This window comes from Prunus avium, chromosome 1 (assembly GCF_965620075.1).
Source record: "Prunus avium chromosome 1, drPruAviu1.hap1.1, whole genome shotgun sequence".
In the NCBI taxonomy this organism is placed as follows: domain Eukaryota; kingdom Viridiplantae; phylum Streptophyta; class Magnoliopsida; order Rosales; family Rosaceae; genus Prunus; species Prunus avium.
Window position 1 is genome coordinate 46,862,240 of NC_142284.1, and position 24,639 is coordinate 46,886,878.

Below are 24,639 nucleotides of genomic sequence, written 5' to 3' on the forward strand. Positions count from 1 at the left end.
CGTGTTTCAGTTGGGCTCTCATCATACAGCCCATAGTTCCAATTTCCGTGATCGAATTTTAACTCATTACCAAAATTGAATTAAAAGTTATTTATTTTCCATTGCAAGGGTGTCGTTATTTATTTATCTATGAATCCTCTCTCCGTTGTTCAATATTTATTCAAGAAAATATATTGAAAATAAATAAAAAACTTATCTTAATAAAAATGTTTCATCCCAACAGTAGATCTTACAACTTACAAGTTACAAGCTGATATGAAATTGGGGGAATACAAATACCCAGAATTTTCAGGCTGTAAAAAATGGCGCCTTCAGCTTACAGTACAAGGATCTTAGCTTAGACATTGATCACTAAATTTTATGCACACACAAACGAAGGAGGCTAGCTAGCAGTTTGTCACATCACATCAAACGGACAGGCACCGCTGCAGGCTTCTCCGGTTGATTAATTTCCCTTAATTAAATTAATTAGCTTCTCCTAATTAATGATTTATCCATATGGAAATGTCTGCAATCTACCAGCACTGGTCGGTTTCCCATCTCCGGCCAGCTGCCGACCCTGACATTGTTGTTGCGTACGAATAAGAAGAACGTGGCCGTCTGATCAACATCATGCGGTCGTAATCGGCGCGCTTTTGGGCATCGGAGAGGGTGGAGTAAGCTTCGTGGACTTTCATGAACTCGTCCGCCGAAGTTTGCCCGTCAGTGGCAACGTCCGGGTGTACGACTCTCGCTAACTTACGGAAAGCAGACTTGATCTCCTGAGACGTGGCGTCTGTGTGAATCCCGAGTACCTCGTAGAGTGAGGAGCTTGATCCAGTACGGGTGCGTGGCCTGTCGACGGTGGATGTGCAGGAGGCGGAGACGCGAAGCGGACGGTATGTGATAGAGGAGGGAGGAGAATGAGGGCCGTTGTTGGCAAATCCTGAGGCGGAGAAAAGAGGGGAAGAGCAAGTGAAGTATGAGGATGAGATGGAAGTCATTTCCGAAATCTTTGAAATTTGATTGGAGGAAAGGAAGAGTTGGAGTTGGAGTTTGTGTTGTCTTTGTGTTGATGACGAAGCGGTGGGGGGTTTGTGATTTTATAGACGATGGGCGGACAAAATGCGGATAAGGTAAACGAACCATGGTTAAATGTGGGGTGGGTTAACGAACTGTAGTATAGGCTTATCCGGAGGTATCTGGACTGGGCTGACTCAGCGAAAGGTCGATGTGCATTGTCCAGGAATCTAACTCAGCACATGTCGCTGCTGTTTTGTTGGTTTGTTTGTTTGGCTTGGCATTTGACTGGATTTTGTATGTATGAGCAGGATGGCAAACGCCAACAACACGTACGCTGGAACGAACTACATGGACTCATATATTGACCAATTAAAAAAGCAAAACCTTACTTTAATTTGAATTAATATCAATTAAATGACACTCCTCATGCCCTTTACTTAGAGAAGTGTTTCATTTCATAAGAGCCATCCCATCTAACAATTTTTTTTGGTCGAAAGGCAAATTCATTGAAAACCCACAAAAGGGCAAGGAACACAACCAAAGGGCCAAGCAAGGAGCACCCGCAAAAGACAAACGCAACAACACCAAAACAGGACCAGATCTAACTAAAACCCAGGCATAGGCATAGCATGAAGATCATGATCCCGCCGGAAACAAAATTAAGCTGGCAAAAAGCCAGCAGTAAAACAGAACCCACACCTAACATGTGGTAGCAACACCAAGTTGAAACAAGAAGAAATACAGAAAATACACGCCCAAATCACAAATCTACCACAAAAACCAGTAACTCTCAAAGCAGACCAAAGGCACAGGGAAAGTAACCAAGTAACAGGAAGGAGGTGGTGCAGGCACCAGAGTCGGAGCAAAGTCGCGGCTTGACACACCTTCCGAGGGGTACGCGAGAGCTCGCGTTTAGAGTTTGCCGTTGAAACCGGGTGATGAAGTCGGTTCGAAAGGGAAGTGGGGGGATCTGGGTTCTGGTCATCAGCAACCCAAGAAATCGCATCTTCGCCGGAATCGTAAACACCAACGCACCAAGGGAAGCCCAGCAACTGAAGTGACGAAGGCCAATGGACAGCTCTGTGAGAGATGGAATGGTGGAGATGTGAGGGATCTAAACAGATAGGAGGCATGAAGCCTTCGATACAAGCAGTGAATGCTCGAACGACGTCACCCGCTCTCATCCTAAGAGAGAGCATCGGAACCAGCAAAATGGGAACACCAAATGCCCGAGAGAGAACCTCGATAGACCGCGGCGGCCACAGGGGAAAAGCACCCAAGCCACCGAAACACCACAGCAAAGCCCGGATAAACTAGATCCAGAATAGATCTACCGGAGATGCCAAGCAACAGAGCAACAAAACCACCCTTACCCAGCCACGCACACCCTGTAAAACCCAAAGACAGAGCAGAAGAAAAAGGGAGAGAGGAAGAGAACTCAGGGAGTGGGGGAAGGAGTGGACGGAAGGCAAGGGAAGGAAGGGAGAGGGGGGCGAGAGAAGAGGGGAAGAGTGGGAAAGAAACAGGGGAGGGGGGAAGGGAGGGGGGAGAGCAAGAGGAACTCACCCACCCCCAAAGGGGGTGGCGGCTATAACTCCAAACCTTGTCTTTCTTTCACAGGGAGAGAGAGCTAGGTCAAAAGTCCTTCTTTTTCGTTGTTAATCGATTGCCATCCCATCTAACAATAAAATACAAATTTGAGCTATTTTCATTCATTTTAGGCACGGTTTTGGAACTTAGAGTTTCAAAAACAATTTGAGTCTTTTGGTTTAAATTTGAGTGAATTAGGAGAAATATGTTATGAAATTGGCTCGAGAAATTTGATAGAAATTGAATGTGTCATTCAAATGCTCATAATTAAAAACAACAATAATAAAGTTTGAAACTAACTAACGAACAAGCGCAAAAATGTCAATTAATGCAAAAAATAAATGGAAATAAAATAAATACAAGTTTTGGAAGAACGCGGTTTGTTGAGATGGATGGATTGGAATGGAAGGCAGGCAAGAGACAGTGCGGAGGAGGCCCACATGGTATGCCCCACCCAACCACGGCGCAACCACGGTAAAGCAATGTAAACGACGGGCGACCCACTTCGGCGGCATGTGGATTTAGCGTTACCGACGTGCGGAAACAACGGCAGTATGTATGGGACCCACCCACCCTATTTTAATATTCAAGTTGGATTTGGACCATCCACATCAGATTTTGGAAGTCTGCGGTTCATCCATTATGTATGACCGTATGAGCATGACCAATGGCAATGGCAATGACCACCACGTATGATATAATTTTTTGATTTTATGGGCTCATCCATATTCTATAGGAAAATTCAAATTCAATTAGGATAAGACCTAAGTAAGTTCCTGTCGAGCTTCATAGGTTCATAAGATAAGACTAAAGCCACGTCAACGACATAGACTGATTGTGACTCAAACCCAGCTGGCAGTTTTAATAGACTTCATATAAGTAATTTTTTTGTACAAATACAGTAGATTTGATTCTACCATTTCTTTTTCTTTTTCTTTTTTCCAATAGAGTAGATTCATTGATATGAAGGCAGATACAAGATTACACATAAAGAATACTGCCCCTAGAGGAGGGTTCTTGCAGATAAGAAAGTAGAAATAAAAACAAAAAGAATAACCAGTGCAAGAACAATGAGCAAACTCCATATGTAATTAAACCCCAGCTCACTCAGAGTTGAAGATGACAGGATTCATAAGAACTCATGAACCAGTGTTGAACAGAGATCGTGTGGATAACCAACTCTGAAGCATCCTTGTGACTGGAAACACCAAAAGGTGAAACATCAATTACCACTCAAATTCCACCTTGACTTTCAAAGGAAGTCATAGTATCTCCAACACCACTCACGATCCCACAACACCAAAGGAGTAGATCCCACCATATCCACCCAGTGGCGGAACCAGGAATCTTACCACACGGGGTCTTAGTGTAAAAGTGGGAAAAAATATTGAAAATGAAATCATAGTAATTTCATTCATAATTCATAACGGAAACAACATTACAAGCTATAATTGTCCACGACGATGTTTCATATTTTGAAAACGTAGCATTATAGCTTCATTTTCAATACAAGTAAAAATATCTCTCTCAATATAAACAATCAAGCTATCACTCAACCATTGATCTCCCATTTTGTTCCGAAGTGGACCCTTAACAATATTCATGACAGAAAATGCCCTCTCCACTGAAGCAGTTGCAACCGGTAAAATTAAAGACAATGTAATGAGCAAATACACATAATTGAATACTTGATGCATCCTTGTCTCCACCATTTTTTTTGCAAGATCACCAACCCCTTCCAATTGAGAGAAATCACTACTGGAACACACATAATGAATATAAATCTCAAGTTGATCTTCAAGTGCCAAACAATCCTCATCCGAAAAGTCTTGAGGATAAAATTGAGCAAGACGAAGTAACTTTGGTTTATCAAAAGCTACAAATGAATTTTTCGAACTCAAACATGCCAAACAAATAAGCAACTTGGTATTTACCTCATTAAAGCGATCTTCTAACTCCGTAATTTGCTCATCAATGACATAAATGAAGAGCTCCACACGATAATGATGACGATTTGTCTTTATTAGAGCATTACGCCTTAACCTCCCTGGAAGTATATATGCCTCTTCCATGTTAGGAACATCAATATGATGTTTGTCACAAAAAGAAGATGCTTCATTAACCAATGCATCGAACCCATTATTCCTCATCCAATATAGCTTTTCCTTGCATGATTTCACTAAAGCCATTGCATTCACAATTTCTTGATCTTTCCTTTGCAATGCTTGTGACACATCATTTGTGAGCCCCAATATGACTTTCATCAAGAAAAGGTGAAGCACAAACTCAAAAGTGCGTATATCTCTCATTAACTTATTTGCTTCACCCGCACTATCATTGGGATTATCATCAATAACCATTTGAAGCACATGAATCACTGATGAAAACATAGATATGATGCTAATCAAGGTACCATAGTGTGAGTTCCATCGTGTGTCACCGGCACGTTTGAGACTTATTTCTTGATTTAAGCCTCGCCCCGTTATAAGACAATCATTTTCAAATGCTATCACAAGCTCTTCTTGGAGTTGCCCTCTAAGTAAATCACGCCGCTTACAAGATGCTCCAACATGATTAACCATACTATTAGCTGTTGCAAAAAAAGAGGCAATGTCTATATTTTTCTTTGCCACGGCAACAAGAGCTAGTTGAAGTTGATGAACAAAGCAATGAACATAATATGCACAAGGTTGTTCTCTCAATATCTTTGTTTTAAGGCCATTCAAATCACCTCTCATATTACTAGCACCATCATAACTTTGTCCCCATAGCTTGGAAAGGCTCAAACCGTTGTGAGAAAAGAATGTGTCAATAGCATCCTTTAGTGAACTTGAAGTAGTGTCGGTAACATGTTGGATGCCCACAAATCTTTCAATTACATGCCCCTTGTCATCCACATAATGCAACACCATAGCCATTTGCTCTTTCACCGACACATCGCGTGCTTCATCCATCAATATTGAAAAGAATCTATCTTTTATACCATCCATGATAGAATCAAGTGTTTCAAGGGCACATGCACTCACAAGATCTTTTTGAATGCAAGGAGCTAGTAATTTGAGATTCCCCGGAGCATTTTCCATCACAACTTCTCTAACTTTATGTTCGGTTCATTTTTACACATGATTTTTCATGTTATTCACCCCACTATTTTGAGTTAGTTCTTGACATTTTATAGCTTTTTACTTCCTTTTTGTGTTTTCTTAGATTTTGCCTTGGTTGGGATGAAAATGAGCTAAAAGTGCATTATTAGTTATAAATTCTGTTTTTGTTCATTTTCGTAGGTCAACTTCTTGGCCTGGGATCAACATGCTCTGGTGCTCGGATGAGGTCATGATCTTCATGATACTTGTTCCAATGGATGTTAACTACAACATATCCAAATTTGAGCTCCATTGGACAAGTATTGCCTATCCAACCAATCCATCATGTTACCACAGTTCTGGAAATCCGGATTTGGCCAGCTTTTACCTCCCTTGTGTCATCTTAACTTCTTGTTACCATAACTCTTGGTAACAAGGAATTACATTTGTAAAATAGATATTTTCTGAGCTTTTGGCATCTTTGTGAAGTCAAAGCTCCATCATGGCAAGGGGACAATGGGCTAAGGCTTTATCAAAGGTGGTAGTTTTATATTAAAAGGTAAAAGCTGGAAAGGAGGAGAGAGGGAGGAGAAGTCAAAATTGCAATATGATATTGGGAGCCTTTTGATCGTGGGAAATCAGGCTATTCCACATTCTATACAGATTGAGAGCAGATTTTGGAGAGTTTGGAGCTTGGAGAAAGCCAAGGTGCAGCCAAGAAAAGTGGAGAAGAAGACTTCCACCATTGATGATCTTGAAGCTTTCATCATTTTCTGAAAATCTGTAAACTCTTTCTAATTTCATTTTGAGTTTGTATTTGAAATAAGTATGAGCAACTAAACTCTATAGCTAGGGCTTAGGTTGAAGCCCTAAACATGATTACCTTATTGTTTTGATACTTGAGTGTATGAATTTCTAGATATTGTTGATGAATTCCAATTCACCAAATTAATCTATCCTTGATGTGTGTTTTTCCTTGGTTGGCCATCTTTGAAAGCATGCTTCTTGAGATTGTTGGGATTATGTGTATCTTCATGTTATCCTAAGCAATAAATGAATGAAGTAAGAATCATCCATGTGAATTGGTTTCTTGAATACCTAATGTAAACACCATGCTATTAGGATTCTTGTGATGTTCATATTCTCTTTGAACTTAATGGGTTCTCCTTGTAATTGAATCAAAGTACGAACCATACCTAGGTTCGGTTATGGGGAGGGCACAAGTATTGTAGCACGAACCATGCACTTTACGTATATTAGAGAGAATCAATGCGTCTTGAGCCACGACCCATGGCCTTGATTGCGAACATTTTCATCAACACGTTTAGAGTTCATCACTTGAGTATTCATGAACTTGGGTAGAATTGTTTAGGGTGGATTCCGAAACCCTAGTGTTTGTTACTTTTTAATTCCACTCTTTGATATTTCATCTCTGCCTTTCTCATTTAAATTCAAAGTCCATTTACTTTCATGCAATAGAAATAGGTCACTTGAAACAAATCAAACCCCCCCCCCAATGTGTGTGTGAGTTGTGTGTTTGATACGTGGTGTGTCTTTGATACTGAATTTTATTTGTTTCCGTAATTGTTTTGGACTTTTGGTCCGCGCTGTGTTCTTGCATTTTCTGTTCTGAATCCAACCGTATAAAGAACGTGAATTTTCGACGTACGGTTGGAAAGTTATAGGCAAAACACTGGACAGAGGTCGAAATTGAAAAACAGAGAAACGAATCTGCCCAAAAACGACCGGTCGTTACTGTTCACGACCGGTCGCTCATCACACGTTTATTGAAATTTCGACTCTGCCGAAAAACGACCGGTCGTCACTGTTCACTGTTCACGGCACTGTTCATGTCACTGTTCACTGTTCACGGCACTGTTCACAGGTGATAAAATGGCGATAGAAAGTGCTGTTTGTGTTTTTCTCTAGTTTTCTTGTGTTGTTCCATTTCTTTTACACTTCTTTACTCATTTCTAGTTTCCCTCTTTCATTTGTGCATTTGTGGTGTGTTAAATAAGTGTTCTTTATGTACTCAAATTAGAACTTATAGGAAGCCGACAAGTTCTTCGTGGGATCGACCCCGTACTTACATAATCTATACTTCGATAGATTCGTGCACTTGCGGGTATTTTTAATTGGTTGTTTGCACATTAATTTGTGTCCTCTTAGGAATGCAACACTTTATCATCATTATCTCAAGGAATTGCAATAGCCCCAAGTAATTTCCCCTATTACTTGAATTGGCACTTTCATCAAGGCCACAAAAAGTAAGACCTTGTCGCAATAAAAACTTAGTGCACTTGATTGATGCAATCAAGCATGTGCGATAAGCCTTACGAGCTTGGTCGGAGTGTTTGCTCACTGCCGTCTCAATATGTGTATTTTGATTCATCAAATTTGTAGCAGCTTCTCTAGCTTTATTATGAACACTCCCAACCGGTCCAACATGCATCTTAAATCTTTCTCTCCCTTTCTTCCAATTCTTAAATCCATCTCAAGTGAAAGCTTCACTACCCACTTGTTCAAAATTGGTTTTAAAGAGATAGCAATAGAGACAAAATGCCGCATCTTTAGATATACTATACTCCAACCAATCAAACTCATCAAACCATTGGGGAATGAAGCGTCGATTTATTCCTGACATATTAGTTATTGGAAAATTATGACCTCTAGGTTGACAAGGTCCTTTTTGTAGATATGATCTTCGGACCTCATCTCTCATATTAGCATCATAATCTATTATTCGAGCTCTTAATCCAGGGTCCGCTTAAAGATTACCCAAAACACCATCTAACTGACTTTCTCTTGAACTCGAACCCAACACACCATCTAACTGACTTTCTCTTGAACTTGGAGTTCTTGAACTACCAACATTATTTGAACTATCAACATTAGCCGAACTACCCGAACCCGATGATGACTTTCTCTTAAAAAACCGTTCCATAATAATTCTACATATACAAAATAATCAAAATAAATACTCACACTATAAACAAACCATCAACATAATCAAAATAATTATGAATTGGATTTCAATTAAATAAAATATATTCTACATATACAAAATAATGAAAATAAAAACTCACAATATAAACAAAATATCAATATAATCAAAATAAATATGAATTGGATTTCAATTAAATTAAATATATTCTACATTACAAAATAATGAAAATAAAAACTCACAATATAATCAAACCACCAATATAATCAAAATAACTATGAATTGGGTTTCAATTAAATTAAATATATCATACATTGCAACATAGGGTTTAGAACTTACTTGAATTGTGAAATTTCACAATAAGCTTGAGCAAAAACAAAGAGAGTAGCTGGCGGCACCACCACACGACGACGACGACGGAAGCACAGATGCAACCCACTGGCGGCAGCAAGGGAGGAGATGGAGTTGAGGGTTTGAGGGAGGGGGGATTGAGTTGGGAACTTAGGGTTGGAGCCTTGGAGGAGAAAACAAAACAAATTGGGGGTTTGTTTAAGGAGGAATCGGGTCTGTTTTGGAGAGAAGGATGTTGGGCCTCTTTTTTTTTTTTTTTTTTTTTTATTTTTAGACCTGGCCCAAAACGACGTAGTTTTGGCCAAGTCATTTAAAAAAATCCTTGGGCCAAAACGACGTCGTTTTGCCCAGGTTGTTTTTAAAAAAAAAAGTCGCGCACATCTTCTTCTTCCTTCTTCTTCAACTTGCAGACCCTTCTTCTTTCAGTCATTTCGTCGACCACTTGGTGTGCAGCTCCAAGAGGTCGCACCAGCAGCTCCAAGGGACCTCTAGGCTTATTTTCATGGCGTCCAAGAGGTCGCGCGACCCCATTGGCCCCACTGTGGCTCCGCCTCTGTATCCACCACCTCAATGGAAAATATCTTAGAAAAGCTACCACCAAACCCTTAAATTTCAAAAGCACAGAAAAGCTATTTATTTCACATATAAATATGTATAAGTACAATATTTAAGAGTGTTGCTAAACGAACCCTAAAATTAACTGAGTGCACCTTACTACCAAACTATTTATTGAATTACTAATTTACCCTAATATAAAATGACCAAAAAAGATATATTGAATTGTGAAACAAATAAAATTTTAATAAGTACGCCCTACTTGCCACATATTCAACCATAATCAAATAGAGAGCATTGGCAGGTGTCGTTGAATGTTCAAAGTTCTTGCGTTGAATTGTTGTCTTACCTTGAAACTTGTAAGAGGCTATTTCTCTGTTTTATTTATCTGCTAAACTTGAATTATTGTCTTGTCTCCGCGATTCCTTATTGTAGATGATGGTTGGCAACATATTGAAATAAAGACAAGGATACTGATGATGTTGTACAAGAAACAGGAAGATGATTTTCTAGAGACGTGGTTGTGGTTGCAATTGAGGTGATATTTTGTTTAGTTCAGTTAATTTTGTGGTTTTTGTGCAGGTAAGACTTTGTTTTTTGAGGTATACAAGCTATTAGCTGAATGAAACGCATTGGCATTTGGTTTCTTTCACTTTGTGGTTGCGGGAGGAACTGACTATTGGTGGGATATGTATCTCTTTTTTCTTTCTAAAGGCTTTTGATTTCGTTTCTTTACTTTGTGTGATAGAGTGTATTAGGGGTGAGCATCAAAACCGGAATACCGATACCGTCCCGAAATCGTGCCATTCCGTGTCAAACTCGTGCCAAACCGTTTGATGTTGATGCTTAAACGGGATGAAACCGTGTCATCCCGTTACTGTTTGGTACGACACCGGTATCAGATTTGTGATCCCGTTTGGTGCCATACCGTACCATACAGTAACTAATTATTATTAAAATATTATTTCCAAAATTTCAGATTTAGTATATCTCTCACACGAACGAACGAAACTTAGGAAAGATTTTTCAGATCCAGAAGCTTTTTTCCTCTCTCCTTCCCTTCCCTCCACCATCGATCGATCCATCTCAAATCTCAATCTCCTCTTCTTCTTCTCCTCCTCTCTCTCTCTCTCTCTCTCTCTCTCTCTCTTGAAGTGGAACCCTAATAACCAAACATCTCTGTGTCGAAGTCGAATCGAACCCTAATAACCATCTCTCTCTGTTTGACATCAAACGTGCTTATTCTCTCTCTGCCTGCCTATCATGTGCATCTGGAGCTTGGCAATTTGGAATGGTATTGATTGAAATTGAAGTTTTGTTTGTTAGGCTTGATCTTGAACTTGAAGTTTGAACAGGTTTTTACTTTTTAGTATGATGAAAACATTGTGTATTTGATTGATTTGGCAGCTATTGCAAAAACTAAAGTTATTTGGCAGCTGCAAAAACTGAAGAAAAAAAATTCAAATTTTAGCCTAAGGTGAACGGTATCAGTTTTAATACCGAACCATACCGGTCCCGGTTGGGGCTGGTATGGTTTGAACGTGTTTTGAAAATCCCTCATCATGTGTCATACCGTCCTGATTCTCCTATTCGGGATTGACACCGGGATGACCTCCATCCCGTACCGTGCCCACCCCTAGAGTGTATTAGGGTGTATCAAGGGTATTTTTGGTAGTTACATAAGGTGTACTTAGTTAATTTTATATTTTGATTAAAATATTAGGGTGTACTCAAATAATTTTAGGGTTCGTTTAGTAGCACTCGTATTCAATTTATGGGGTCAAGTATAATGTTGGTTAGGGGTGGGTTCGGTCCATTTTATTCTCAAATTGGAACTAAAACTGGAACTTACACAAGGTCTGGTTTGGCTCGGTTTCCATTTTGAAAATATAAAAAAATAATTATGTGAAGAAGAGAAAAATAAGATATATAGAAACATAGGAAGAAGAGAAAAATATGTACACTGGGTAAAATAAGAGAGAACAATGTGAAGATATAAATAGGAAGATAAATAGGTGGAAAATAGAGAAAGACGGAAGCGCAACAAGAATGGATATGGTTCACCGAATATAAAAAGAAATCGGACTTGAGTAGTTATTGAGTTGGGTATAAATTGGAACTAAGACATTTGAGTATTAATTGGGTTAAAATTTATAGATATTACTTTGAGTTACTAATGTTTATTTGAATATTGATTAGGCTTATTAATAATTTTGGATATAAATGAATATTTAATATTGATTGTTCCAAGACAATAATCGAGACAGGAATTTATCCAAAGCGATTCTTTTTGGTTTTTGAGCCTAAGTTGATTTTTTAGTCAACACGGTTTTTTCCGGTTTCCTTTTTACTCGTTTCACTAGTTCAAATGCCCACCCGTAATGCTAGTACATTAAAAGAAACTTAAATATTAAGTGATGATATATAATTTAAGCATAATATATTACTTTAGCCATACTACCTAATCGGAAAAGAATAATATACCTACATCGATTTAGTATACCTAATTAGTAGAATAAGTAAGGATGATATACCTAAAATCATAGTATGTAGTTGGAAACAAAATATACATGGAGTATAGTTCGGACCCTTTGTCTCAAGTTCGAACTTCCATGGTACCTTAATAATGTGTGTGATAAAATTTTCATTCTCTTGTAGTTTAGATCGTTGCTTGTTTTTAAAAAATTGAAGAAAAAAAATTTATATCAAAACAAATAAGAATATGAAACCCATAAGAAGAGAAAAAACAATTAGATACATTAGTATCATAGTTATGTTAGGTACATTAACCATGTAGATGTGCTAATAGTAGGTATATAGCTAAAATCACAATTCCTACTATTAGCAAGGTATATTAGCAAAGTATATTAACAATTCCTACTATTAGTATCATAGGGACTTTTGAGAGGATACATAGTGGGGGAAGTGTCATTATGGAATTGAATTGGTTTCAATATTGTACTAAAAGGGTTAGTAGAAATCAAGGCAAATGCATGCACTATGATTACTTACTAATAATTCATTTCATAATTGATGCTTTTTTTTTTGGTCAAGGAGCTATATTCATTAATAGTGGGAAACATTACAAATTGAGAAAACTCAATTCAAAAGGCAGCCCAACACCAACAAATAAAGGCCCAAAGATACAAAACCAAGTAAATAACATAAGCCCATAAACTATTAAACAAAGAAACCCTAGATCTAGAACACATGAGCAGCCGCACAGAGCATTCCAACAGCACCACCAGAGCAGATCCACCACCACCAAGGAGAAGTAACCGATACCAGGGGGGTATCAAAGAGGCCGACGGAAGATGGGGGTGAGCAGGCCACCCGCGCGGAAGCGCTCCCATAATCCAAGAGTCAAGTGCAGTATGCACTTTAATCGCAGCCACGGACCACCACACACCACCGAGGAAGAACAACGGGAGCGGCGGACGCGGAACCGAGGAGCAAACGGTGAAGGTGGAGAATTGCTGACCAGACGAAGCCGCTAGCCATGGATGGACGGCATCACAACAGAGAGGGGAGGAGGAGAGGGTAGATGTAAGAAGTGGAGGGTGAAAAGTGAAGGTGGCTGGGGAAGAGAGGAGAGGGAGAGATGGGAGATTTAGGGTCGCACAGAGTGGGCTTAACTTAGGGAAAAACAGAAAAAAAACTAAAGGAAACCGAAGTGGAGGCAAGAAGCCCCAGATCTGAGATAAAGCTCAGGGAAAAAACACTCATTTCGGGTGGGGAGAGGCTAGGGACTCTCAAAATGAATGAGGAGGAAGAGAGCTCTCAGAGAGCTCTCTGTGTCGATAAAGTGATCGATTCATAATTGATGCTTTAACATTGAAATGTTGGCTTAATTATTGGCCAGGCTTTTATAATAGAGGAAGGGCATTTGAGAAATAAAATAATAATATTTAAACGTTTTTAGCTGACTCATATAATGATTATATAAGGAAAAACAATGGGTTGACATAAAGTGGAAAGAATAAAACCATCATCCAACCTAGCATTCATTTGAAAAGAGCAAAGCATGTGCATGGATGGAGAGGTGTTGAGTTAGGGAGACAATGGGCGGTGGGACTCTGACTCAGACTGAAGCTAGCAGCAACATATGTTTGATGGATCGATGCATTCATTAAAAAGACGAGTAAGACTGCACTGAATTATGATAACATTTGTGATCTGATTCTGATCCCCAAAGCCGAAGCCCCGCACGTGAGGAACCCCAACATTTATCTCGATAATACAACTTTCAGTCTCTGCAATGCCCCCTTCCCTCCCTCTCTGTCTCCCTCTGAATACTTTCAGTTTGAGTCTGTGGCCGTGGTGGTGGTCGTGGAGCTGTGTGTGTCTTATTCCATAATTTTTTATGTTCAATAGCTAGGCAGCGGAAGATGTGCCGCAATTAAATTTGGGCGGTGCGACGTGTCAGAAAGCTGGTAAGTGTGTTACTAACGGACCCCACCACGTAGATCACTCACGGGCCTAAGTTAAGAAACATTTTAGGCCTACTAGGATGAACAATTGCCAACCCAAAACTCTATAGGCCCAAACTAAACTTACGAGTACAAGGCCCGTACGCATGGTCCACCACCACTACCTCCAACACGTCAATGTTTGTTTATTTATTTTTTAATTCAATTTTTGTTGTTGAGATTTTCTATTTAAACCCTACACTTCTCTTAGTTCACACCCCATGTTCTAAGCTCACCCCATCTTTTAATTTAAATTTTCACAATTTCTAATAAAACCCCACTATCTTCCCAAACTACCCTTAAATACACCCCAAACTTAAAAAATAAGAAATAAAAGAGATTTTCTATTTAAACCCCACAATTTTATTTGTTCTTAGCAAAAAAACACACAAACAAATGGAACCTCAAACCTGAAATTATTCACACACATGTGTACCATGGTAATTTGAACTCATGACCACTTAGGACCACATCAAAAGCCTGAGCCAATTCAACTAACACCCTATTGGTGAATTGAATTTTATGTATGTGTGTAACAATTTAAAAATATGTTCCTCAATGCAGTCTAGTCCATTAGAAAATGACAATGATTTGCAAACTAGTGGTCTCATCAAGATTGAACCTCCATGGTATCTTGGTAGAGTATATGTGAGAAACTCCTCTCCTCTTGTAATTTAGACTATCTTCTATATTAAAAAATTAAATATTACATTTGAATTGATGGTTTAGTGTTGTGGTGGTGGTGGTTGAACACTCGAGGAATGTGGACTGTGAGGAGGTACCACAGAAGGCTACAGAGAATTAATGGAAGAAGAGCTATGGTATTATTATTGTTGTTATTAGTAATTATGCATACGATATACGAGCAAATAAAAGAGTTGGAGGGAGAGAGAGAGAGCCACAATATGAAGCTCCCTCCCAGTTCGTTTCCCTTTTACACTAATCTCAATAGGTAAATCATAGTTGAAACCTGCTAGAATGGAAGAGCTTAAATTAGCTTTGTATTGTTGTACATGTCCTGATTAATTGATGCAAAATCTCATTCCTCGACGAACTAAAATCTTGTAGAACTATGGATTTTTTTCACCATCTTAATTAAATGATCTGTGGACTATGGATCTCACCACCAGTTAAATAAAATAGAGTGGAACAAGATACGCATGAGTTTGAGAAAGTAGAGAGAGTATAGGTGGATCACACGGGGTGAGAGAGAAAGAGAGCAGTCCCACATCGACGTGGAGAAAAAAGAGGGGTCGAAATAGGTTGTATAAAAAGACGAAAGGAAAACGAGAGAAAGCATGATCCTTCAGGCAGAAACGGGATGTGATGAGTGGTCAGTATTCGCAATAATTATGCGAGAAATGGGTGTCCGCCCCAAAGCCTGGTTACGACAATTGGACACCCTAATCTTTGTACCATCTGATCCCTATTCTCAATAAAAACCAAACACTAATTCAGTTTAAATATTTTTTTCATTTTTGTTTTGAAAAATAACTTTTTGTTTTTAATTGCTTAACCAGAAAACAAATAGCTGGAACGAAGGAATTTTTTTTTGGGGTAACATCAAAATAATTTTTTTAATCGTCAGTTCAAATGCTTCTATCTCCAAAAAGCATTGAATAGATTTTCTTATTAGTCTATCTATCTAATGGCTTACCTGGCATTCATGTCGTTTTTTCAGTGTTTGTGTTGTTTTTCGTGTTAACTCGCTTTTCTTAACAGGTTGACATGACACGATAAGAAAACGGGTTGAAAATGCCAAAAACACGAACACGACCCATTATTATTCGCGAATCACACGACACGACACGATAATCCGTTAAGAATTTAAAATTTAAAAAACAAACAAACAAAAAAAAAAAACATAAATTTTAAACAATTAAAAAATCTACCGGTGCAAAAATAAAATAAAATCAAACAGTATTGGAGACCCCTCCCCGCCATAGTCGAGCTCGATGAGCTTCCCTCATGGAACCCAAATTCAGTGGAGGAGGAAGACTCATCGGAGAAGGTGAGGGAATAGGTGGGATCGATCGGTGAGGGAAGGAGACAGAAGGGGGAGGTGGCTGGGATGGCTCACGGTGGTTGGGTGGTGTGGTGGTTGCTTGAGACTCTCAAGTTGAGAGAAGAAGAGAGCTCAAAGGTTGCTCAGTTTTAAAAGATATACAAATTTACAAAAATGTCACTGAGCTTAACGGGTTAACGAGTATTCGCAAATTGACAAGATATCGGGTGGCTAACGAGCCAACACAATAACCCAGACCTGAATATTGAATTTTTTTTTCGAATTCGTGTTGTGTTAACGACCTGCAAATAATGCCAATTTAAGAATCTCAATTGGCAGCACACACAATATAGGGCACACACAAATTTCACATAATCTCCGGCCTCAAATTTAGTCTTAAGTGGGAAATATCAGAGCAACTACTGGAGTTAAATTTACAAAAGTTAGTTTCCAAATAAACAACGAAAATGGAAAATGAAGTTTCCTACTAGGTAGAACTACAAGGAATTCACCGATGTCGGAGTAGCTTACGTAGTTGTCCGAACTCTGAACTATCTACTTCCTAGGGCACAAAACAGTAAAAGTGTCGTATATAATATTATCAGGTCGAATCACACATGGGCAACTCACTTTGATACTAAAGAAAGTTAAGACTATGATTCTGACACTAAAGAAAGTTGAGACTACGAAGAAAGTCGAGGTTCCACATCATTCAATATGTTATCCATATGTTAGACTTGAAAATTCAACACACGTATGAGAGCGTGTGAGAAAGTGAAGGTGAAAATGTCCCATATTGAAAAGTTGGAAAACCTTGCAAGGGCTAAGAGTTGGGCTACTCTCATTACCAATTGGTTTTGAGTGAAACTTTAATTTCCTTCATGACATAAATATATCCCTATCTAATGGGTGGCTGAAATTAGAATATCTGTTCTGTCAACAAAATTTGCCAGGCGTTACATTTAAATAGACCCTGAAGCTGAGCTAGCCAATTGCAACATCAGTATAAAAGAATTCCCATCTATGTATAAATAAATAGGTGCTACCATGTTGATGTTGATAACAAAAAATTAGGAACCACCATAACAGGTGTACATATACAATAAAACTAATAGCTCGCCTGAATATGTATATATATATACAGAGGTGAACGGATGTGATTAACTAAATATTGGATTTTTGAGAAGAAAAACAAATGCGTGATTGGAAATTTGAAACTGAAGTCTCTCAATATCTTGAATCTATCCCATCCATAACATCCAAGGCATTAGTCTGATCCGAGTTTCCTCTAGCACTCAACTCCCTTGATGGGGAACTCCCAGTGCTCTTGCTCAAAGCCCAAACTCCAGTTCCTTTTTTCTTGGCAACACTAAATTCCTGACTTTTACTGACTCCGGGAACCCTTTTCACCCTTCCAAGGACCTCATCTAACAAGTTTCGATCTTCTTCTGAAAGATGAATTCTTGGGGACTTAGTGCTGTTGGTCTTGGATACAAATCCCTGCATCTTGGAGTGAATATCCAATCCTCTATGAGTCGGGGACCGTATAGGCAAAGCCTTCAAACCACCATGATCTCCATGCCTTACAAGGTTGATCAGATGGTGAAGCCATGTCACTAGTTCAAGGATGCAGACATCCGTCTTTTGCTTGTCTGCATGATATAGTGTCTGGAGTCGGATCAAGTTAATCTCAGAGGATGAATTCTTACCAAACTCAAGTCTGTCAAAAGAGAAAATTAAAATCAGAATCATCATATGCATTTTACTGATAAGATGCATCTTATACTTTCAATATCAATTGTCCCAGAAGATATTGAGAGAGAGGCCTTGACTGACCCAGAGTTTGCCCATTCTCCAACCCACCCAAAACCTTGATGTGCTCTGCCACAAATTGCAACATTAGAAAAAACAGACATGAGTGAACGCAAGACAGTAAACGACAATTAAGTCATAAAATTAGTTGGAAAATTTCATTCAAAAGAATGAAAACAAACACAGGCGAAGCAATGACAGCAGCTTCCAATTAACATGCTACACAACATACTTGTTCGTATTTGTGGCAACTGGAACAAGCCACTGGAGAGTCTTTTCCATTTCAGCTTTGACCTGAGAAACCAAGAGCTGCAGAAAACACAATAGGGAAAGGAATGAGGAAAATTACAATAAATAATAATGGACAAATGTCTATGTATCATGCATTTTGTAATACCTCTTCCTTGGCATCAAGAGTGTGCAATCGGGATCGTAAAGCTTGCTTAACACTATTTGGCAACCCTTGATATAATGTGTCCCTTGTATTTGGAGGAAGGGAGGTAGGTCGGGACGCCTATTAAAGATTAAGATTACATTCTATTTTGCAAATTTATACCAACTCTATAAGACGCACAATATAAGGACATAAAGAAGTGAGCTTACAATGTTATCTATTTGGTTGATCATGTTAGCATAGTGTAACGCAAGACCAGCTACTCCTAGTCTTTGAGGATCTTTGCTACGCTCCACGCTAATCAATGTCACCCCTGATGAGTAAAGATGTAATTGACTGAGTGATAAACAATTTCGAGTTGTTCATAAAGTTCCTTGAAGCAGGATGAAGAAATCTATTATGAGCAACACATGTATATCCATTAAAGCCTATGTATCCAAGTATCAATTGTTGATCTCACTGTGAGATGTTGCTCATACCATTATCTCCAAATGCTTCCAGGATTGCTTGATGTGTATAAGTAACAATATCAACAAGTTTCTCCACGATCTGCAAAGAGAAAAATAATGTGACAGCATTAAGTAAAAAAGGAATTCTAATGAAATTTATCATGTCCTGTTGAAGGCAAATAATGAATAATTGCAGCAATATCTTTCAATTGCACACATTGCTTAACCGCTGATTACTTTGAATAATGTGGCCGATTTTTTTGAATAAGCATGCACTGGCTCGAACAAATAGTAGCAAATAATTATGCCTTCTGTTGAAAAAGGTTTTCAAATTTCACAGAGCTATCCTTTTCAGAAATTTAACAAGTGGTTCACGATAGTACCTCATCCAAGTTTTTAGCCCAAAGAGATTTCTTTTTCAAGCTCCTTACAAGCTTTCTTTGTTGTTTTAAATCACTGAGTAACATCATGAGGCTCTCTCCTACAATTACAAAGAGAATTCCCAGTTAATAAATTACTGCATTGCTATTGTTCAGAGGTGTCAAGCAAAAATCTGACACTCACTTAAACTGGAAAAAAAGAAAAAAAAAGAAAAGAGATTTTCATGCCTAACCTCTAAGAGGGAGATGCAAAGCCTTTGCTTCTTCAAGCTTTCGCCGGTGATCTTGTTCAAATCTGTCCAGAGCATTTAACTCATGGTATAATTCCTACAAATGTTTAAAAGGTTAGCTTCTACAAGTTTGATTTATTAGGTAATCCAATATTTAAATTCTAGTGTTATTCAAGTGTAGAGAGAAGAAAGCGAAATGTCGATACATCATGAAGCAGAAGTACTTTAAAGACTAATTAGAGGAATGTCAAGGATATAAATCATTAATGCAGCATGCCCCAAAATTGCAAAAGCACATAAAATTAAAGGAAAACCCAGAAGTATATCAATGCAACTTACAGAAGTATGGTGGGCAAGAGTGGTCAATTCCTGCATTGTCATTTCTGCCTCTGATCTCAGCTGAGTGTAACCTAAATCATCGTCTGAATCTAATCTGAAATATGGTTTGGCAGATCATATTAAAATTAGCAAAAAAGTTATAAATATAATCATAGCAGAAGCTCCCAAATTTGCCTCACCTTAAGAAGTATCTACCCAGGTTATGCCACTGTGGGTCTTTACACAGGTCTCCAAACCTAACTACTTCCCTGGAAAAGACATCAAGCTCTTCCCTGCAGATGGCCAGGAAAGTAAAAGTTGAGAAAATAAGAGGGAATAAATTGCTTCAACTAAATTCAAGCTATTCTCTACAGCAAGCAACGACCTTTTGTCCGAAGCAGCAATGCTTAGCAACTCCTTCATATCTTTGGAAACTAAGTTTTGTACAGCGTCAGAATGAAGAACCTCTTTCTTCAGGAACTGGATGTTTTCTTCTGAAAGTGATTGCAACAAGTTTGCGCCTTTGGCGATTGTATTGGCTACTTCGAACGATAAGATAGATATTCTATTGCCTCTAGAAGCGCCGCCAGTAAGAAATCCACTGTTGACATTCAAATTAGACATGCTACTGCCAAGTGTGTCCAAAACTTCAACTGCCTTATCCAGGCCTGCAATGCCAGCTCTTCCTATGAACGAGTTCTTTGGGGTGACCTACAACAGAAAACACAAGAATTAAAGCAAAAATAAGTACCTATGCATCAATTAATACTTATTTCACGAAAACAATCTAGAAATTCGTTGTCTTGATTGCAACAAAAACAAACAAAATTAAAACTTGTTTGGTACCTTGCTAGCTCCAGTCCTAGCCGGGGTTGAGGGCTTCAATTCGCTGGAAATTGAGGATCGCAGCTCGCCAGAATCAAACCTGTTTGGTGTTATACGAGGGGCAATTGCGTCAGGATATGAAGAATTAGAGTTCTCTTTCTGCTTGCCGAAGCTCTTAATTGACTTGAGTTTCCCGGAAAACCTCGAAGTCTTCTCTCCATTATTAATATCGATATTTCGCTTAGCGGACGCTCCTCCTGAGCAAACCCCGCCCATTGCTTGCCCCCAAACTCTAAAAGCTTGGAAGATTGCTCCAATTGCACCTAAATAATAAGCAACAAGACTTACTTGTCAATTGCTTAGTATTTGCAGAAGAAAGCAACAAAGTATTTCTTCAATTTCTCAGCAACCAAACGGGGACTTTTAAGAGAAATCATAGAAAATATAAACCGCAATTACAGAGTAAACACCGTTATCAATTAAAAAACAATAACATACCTATTTGCAGAGAGGATGCAACACAGAGCCAAATAAAATTTATTTGTCTTCTTATTTTTCTCAAAAGAACAAAAAAAAAACAAAACAGATGATGAAGCTTGGCAAGATTATACGGCTGGGAAGACGACAATGCACAAGGCAGGCCGATAAGGAAGAGTGTAGAAATGAGAATGGGTTGTTATGTTTGACTGAGAAAAATGATGAGAATTTTCTTTATGACTGAATTTGGGTTGGTAAGGAAAGAGAGGGAATATTAACGCGTGATTACAAGGAACGGAAATCTCGTGGGAAAGCAGGAAACAACCAGCCAAACTGGGAATAGTATTTTGGATTTATAACTCCTAAACTCAAAGACTTTTCTTTGTATGAATGCAAATTTGTAAATGCGTGATTGGCCGGAGGGAGAAATCACCTCGCCTGAGACTGACGTCACTTACAACTTCCCCGAATTTACCTTTTTACCCTTGTGCATCACAATGACTGGAGATGGGTTGTGGAAACCAATTTGGCAATTTCTTTTCTACCGTTCGTTGAACCATCGTCTCTTGACTTAATTATCAATTCATCGTACTTAATTATTTCCAAACAATCTTTGATTTTGTCAACGGTTTTATTGAGAAGGATATTTATTAGTCAACAGTGAATTAAAAAAAAAGGCAAGAAGAAATGATATTTTACGATGCTCCCATCTGTGGACGATAAGTTGGTTTTGAACTCTGAAGTTTGATCAAAGACAGAGACATGTTTCGGCTTCTTGTTTTTGGCTACAATAATATTGACACGTTGCTTACCTCCTTTGCGTTTAATTTTCCAGGATGTTTAGCTTAACTTAACTAAACTATCGACATTTGTCACATTCCGCTTGGTGACGGACTTTTGTCTTTTTTTTATTATTATTATTTTTTTAATGTATGCAGATTTGTCATCTTGAAGATTTTATATTTACAACGTTTAGTGTTGAATTTTGTCCTCTACTATTTGTAAGAGTTTTAATTTACTTTTTTTCTAATATAAGCGATCTTAAAGGAGGTGAGATTTTCTCACACACGCTGGTGTCTGAGAAAGTTATGTGGAAGAACATGTATGAGCTTATGCTTACTGTATGTAAATCTTTATGCATGTAATGCAAGTATATTCAAACAAATGTGGAAGCACCAATTATTACTTACTTGAAAATTCAATGACTGTGAGGTCGCACTGTTTGGTAGTTTGAATTGAAATGGTCAGATAACCACGTGGCATCGTTCCATTCACTTTATTCTGAGTGCCTTTTAGCAGGGATATTCCCAGATTTTGAAGTTTCGCGGGTTGTTCCGCGTTGACTTTGATGATTGACTCACGTTTAGCGCCATATACTTTGCCATGTCTAACAGTTCCAATTTGCTCCGTTTATATTTGATCACATTATTTTATCATTTTGGTAAATTTAAGTAATCTATAATTTTGTTGGGAAATATGAAATAATCTAGGCTGAATTATTCCAATGCCACTTAAATCTTGTTTGGATTTCCACATTGCCACCCAAAAATATATAATAATAAATAAAAAAATTAAAATTTAAGAAAAACAAGTGAAAATAATAATCAAAGGCAATTGTGATTGGTATCCACTCATCTTTCTATGTAAAACATTTAAAAAATAATTTTTTGGAGTGTTAAGCACTTAGTGTTTGTTATATTTGAATAAGAAATTCTTAAAACAATTCATATTTTTTCTTCTGAAAAAATGAAAATGTGAAATTTGGTATGTCTTTTTAGATAAAAGATAAAAAAAAAATAGTTACTAACTGTTAGTTGGTAAAAAAAAAACACTACTTTTCAGTAGATTTCAATGAACTCTACTGTAGATTTCTAAGAAATGGAATTATTATTACAAGGACGATGGTATAATTCTCAGAAGAAGCTGTTTGAAGATTAAGCTTGTGCACAAATAAAGAACTGGAAACCATTGGTCTCTGGCCCACCATTAGCGAGGGAGAAGATCCATGGGCCACTGTGCTTCTTGAATCTTTATGAAACAATCGTCGGCGAACTTCATACGGTGGCGAATAAAAAACGCGTTTGGGTTTGACATTTTGCAGTGGATGATGATTTTCGCTCTCTGGGTTTGCGGCGGGGAGTGAGGAGCTTGTTAATATATATGTAATGTAAAAAATGTATGTGTCAAAATGTGTGGTTTTATGTGTGTTCTTTGATTCTGACTCATATATATAGGTTAGGATCGGAGGACACACATAAAATCACACATTTTGACACACTTTCTCAACCAATAAATAATGAGTCATTTAAGGGTTAGAAATGCATCTGATTTGATTTTTTTATAATGAAATTAAAGTATTCATTTATTGCTTTTAGGAAACATAACTCCACATGGTATGCGAGGTTCTCTCTACTACCTATTCATTTATCTCGCCTCTTAGCTCTCTTCTTCGTTCGATCACTATCCCCGTCTTCTTCTCCTTTATTTCTCTCTCTCTCTCTCACACACACACACACACCATTTCCCCTCATACCTCATTCCCTTCCTCAAGAACTTCATTAGAAAAATATCAAAGTTTTAGAAAACTCTTCTGAAATTTTCAAATGAGTTTCACAACTATCGACAAACTTGATTTACCAAACTTAAGATGGGTTTCAAATGGGCTTTAGAACTATTGACAAACTTGCCTCTTTGTTGTTTTGAATTGATCTTATGATTATGGTTCATAGATAATGGCACTTGAACCTAGCTATTAGACTTGGATTTTTTATTTTTGTAGTAAAGACTATTAGATTATGATTTCGTGATCGGGGACACAAAAAGCCACAAATTTATACACACATTTTTAACCTTTCGATCATTCACCATCTAATGGCTTAAAATGCATCTGTCGTAAGTGTGTGTTCTTTTAAAGAATTAATACTCTTTTATTACTTTTTGGAAACATAACAACAATTATTATTTTTAGACTTTCCACTTCAATATCTCACCCAATAAAATATTGACAATTGGCATTCAATTTGACTTCCAAATTAAATATTTTCATTCCGTACAAAATATGCAACTTTGTTCTTCGTCTTCTATTTCCGACGTTATTCTCACTCCTCCATTCCTCTTTCTCTCTCAATCAAATCTTCATCACTCATACGTCATATATTGATTTCTTTCTTTTTTTTTGTTCCTAATAAATTCAAACTGAAGATGGAAAAAGGATAAAACTTTGTGATAATGTAATGATCCAATGAGGAGAGTGATTTCTCAGAGCTAGAGGAGAGAGAGTGGTGCTGGAATTTTTTTGGAAGATTCACTATTACACCCAATATAGGAGCTCAGATTATAAAAAAAACCATATATGAAATGAACTTTAGAAATACACCAAAAGCTCATTTACAACATAACAAAAAGGCTTTTAACTTATTTTAAATCACAAAACTGCCATTGATTTCTTAAAACAAACCCAACCCCAAATCCTCATAAAAAAACCCAAAACACTCAAAAGGATACCAAAGTAATTTAATAATCAAAATTAAATTCAATAGGGCTAGCTGTCATTTTTTGTTGGTTTGTTTATAGAAATTAAATGGTGTAGGATTTATCTATATTATTAGTGCTAAGAATGGGTATATGATTAAATATCTCAAATTTTTTCTCCCTCTCACCAAACCTTCATTTTTCCTGGACAAAACCGAAGCTTACCCAATATCTCTATTCTACACCGATTTTGAAATTTTCAAAATTCCCCAATAAATAACTCA

General features: G+C 37.8%; 3 protein-coding genes and 1 non-coding gene across 4 annotated transcripts; 1 reads left to right on the top strand and 3 right to left on the bottom strand.

Annotated features, from left to right (window-relative positions):
- Nucleotides 1-173: 173 nt before the first annotated feature.
- Nucleotides 174-1,074, bottom strand: LOC110771260 (uncharacterized). The gene has a single exon (XM_021975527.2). The coding sequence runs from the start codon at nt 981-983 to the stop codon at nt 516-518; it is 468 nt and encodes a 155-aa protein (XP_021831219.1). The 5' UTR covers nt 984-1,074; the 3' UTR covers nt 174-515.
- A 2,963-nt stretch (nt 1,075-4,037) lies between these two features.
- LOC110771254 (uncharacterized) lies at nt 4,038-8,082 on the bottom strand. The gene is made up of 2 exons (XM_088250799.1): nt 7,854-8,082; nt 4,038-5,689 (listed from the first exon to the last, which is right to left on the bottom strand). Exons 1-2 carry the CDS (start codon nt 8,065-8,067, stop codon nt 4,038-4,040), a joined length of 1,866 nt encoding a protein of 621 aa, XP_088106925.1. The 5' UTR covers nt 8,068-8,082.
- A 7,230-nt stretch (nt 8,083-15,312) lies between these two features.
- On the top strand, nt 15,313-15,421 carry LOC148297920 (small nucleolar RNA Z279/snoR105/snoR108). Its single transcript, XR_015833330.1, has one exon. It is a non-coding gene; the product is annotated as a small nucleolar RNA Z279/snoR105/snoR108 (small nucleolar RNA).
- A 1,584-nt stretch (nt 15,422-17,005) lies between these two features.
- Nucleotides 17,006-21,219, bottom strand: LOC110771262 (elongation factor G, putative (DUF668)). Its single transcript, XM_021975529.2, has 13 exons — nt 20,906-21,219; nt 20,429-20,730; nt 19,968-20,293; nt 19,783-19,875; nt 19,604-19,697; nt 19,268-19,361; nt 19,038-19,135; nt 18,685-18,754; nt 18,415-18,518; nt 18,209-18,325; nt 18,044-18,120; nt 17,836-17,880; nt 17,006-17,719 (listed from the first exon to the last, which is right to left on the bottom strand). Exons 2-13 carry the CDS (start codon nt 20,681-20,683, stop codon nt 17,227-17,229), a joined length of 1,866 nt encoding a protein of 621 aa, XP_021831221.2. The 5' UTR covers nt 20,684-20,730; nt 20,906-21,219; the 3' UTR covers nt 17,006-17,226.
- Nucleotides 21,220-24,639: the final 3,420 nt, after the last annotated feature.

Bases quoted from the DNA above. Each gene is read 5' to 3' on its own strand.
- LOC110771254 (XM_088250799.1), bottom strand. From the start codon at position 8,067: ATGAATCAAAATACACATATTGAGACGGCAGTGAGCAAACACTCCGAC. The intron at 5,690-7,853 runs GTTGCATTCCTA...CCGAACATAAAG, and splicing joins TGAGATAATGATGATAAAGT to TTAGAGAAGTTGTGATGGAA.
- LOC110771262 (XM_021975529.2), bottom strand. From the start codon at position 20,683: ATGGGCGGGGTTTGCTCAGGAGGAGCGTCCGCTAAGCGAAATATCGAT. The intron at 18,519-18,684 runs GTATGAGCAACA...TTTACTCATCAG, and splicing joins GGAAGCATTTGGAGATAATG to GGGTGACATTGATTAGCGTG. The intron at 17,881-18,043 runs GTATGTTGTGTA...AATTTGTGGCAG, and splicing joins GTTGCCACAAATACGAACAA to AGCACATCAAGGTTTTGGGT.
- LOC110771260 (XM_021975527.2), bottom strand. From the start codon at position 983: ATGACTTCCATCTCATCCTCATACTTCACTTGCTCTTCCCCTCTTTTC.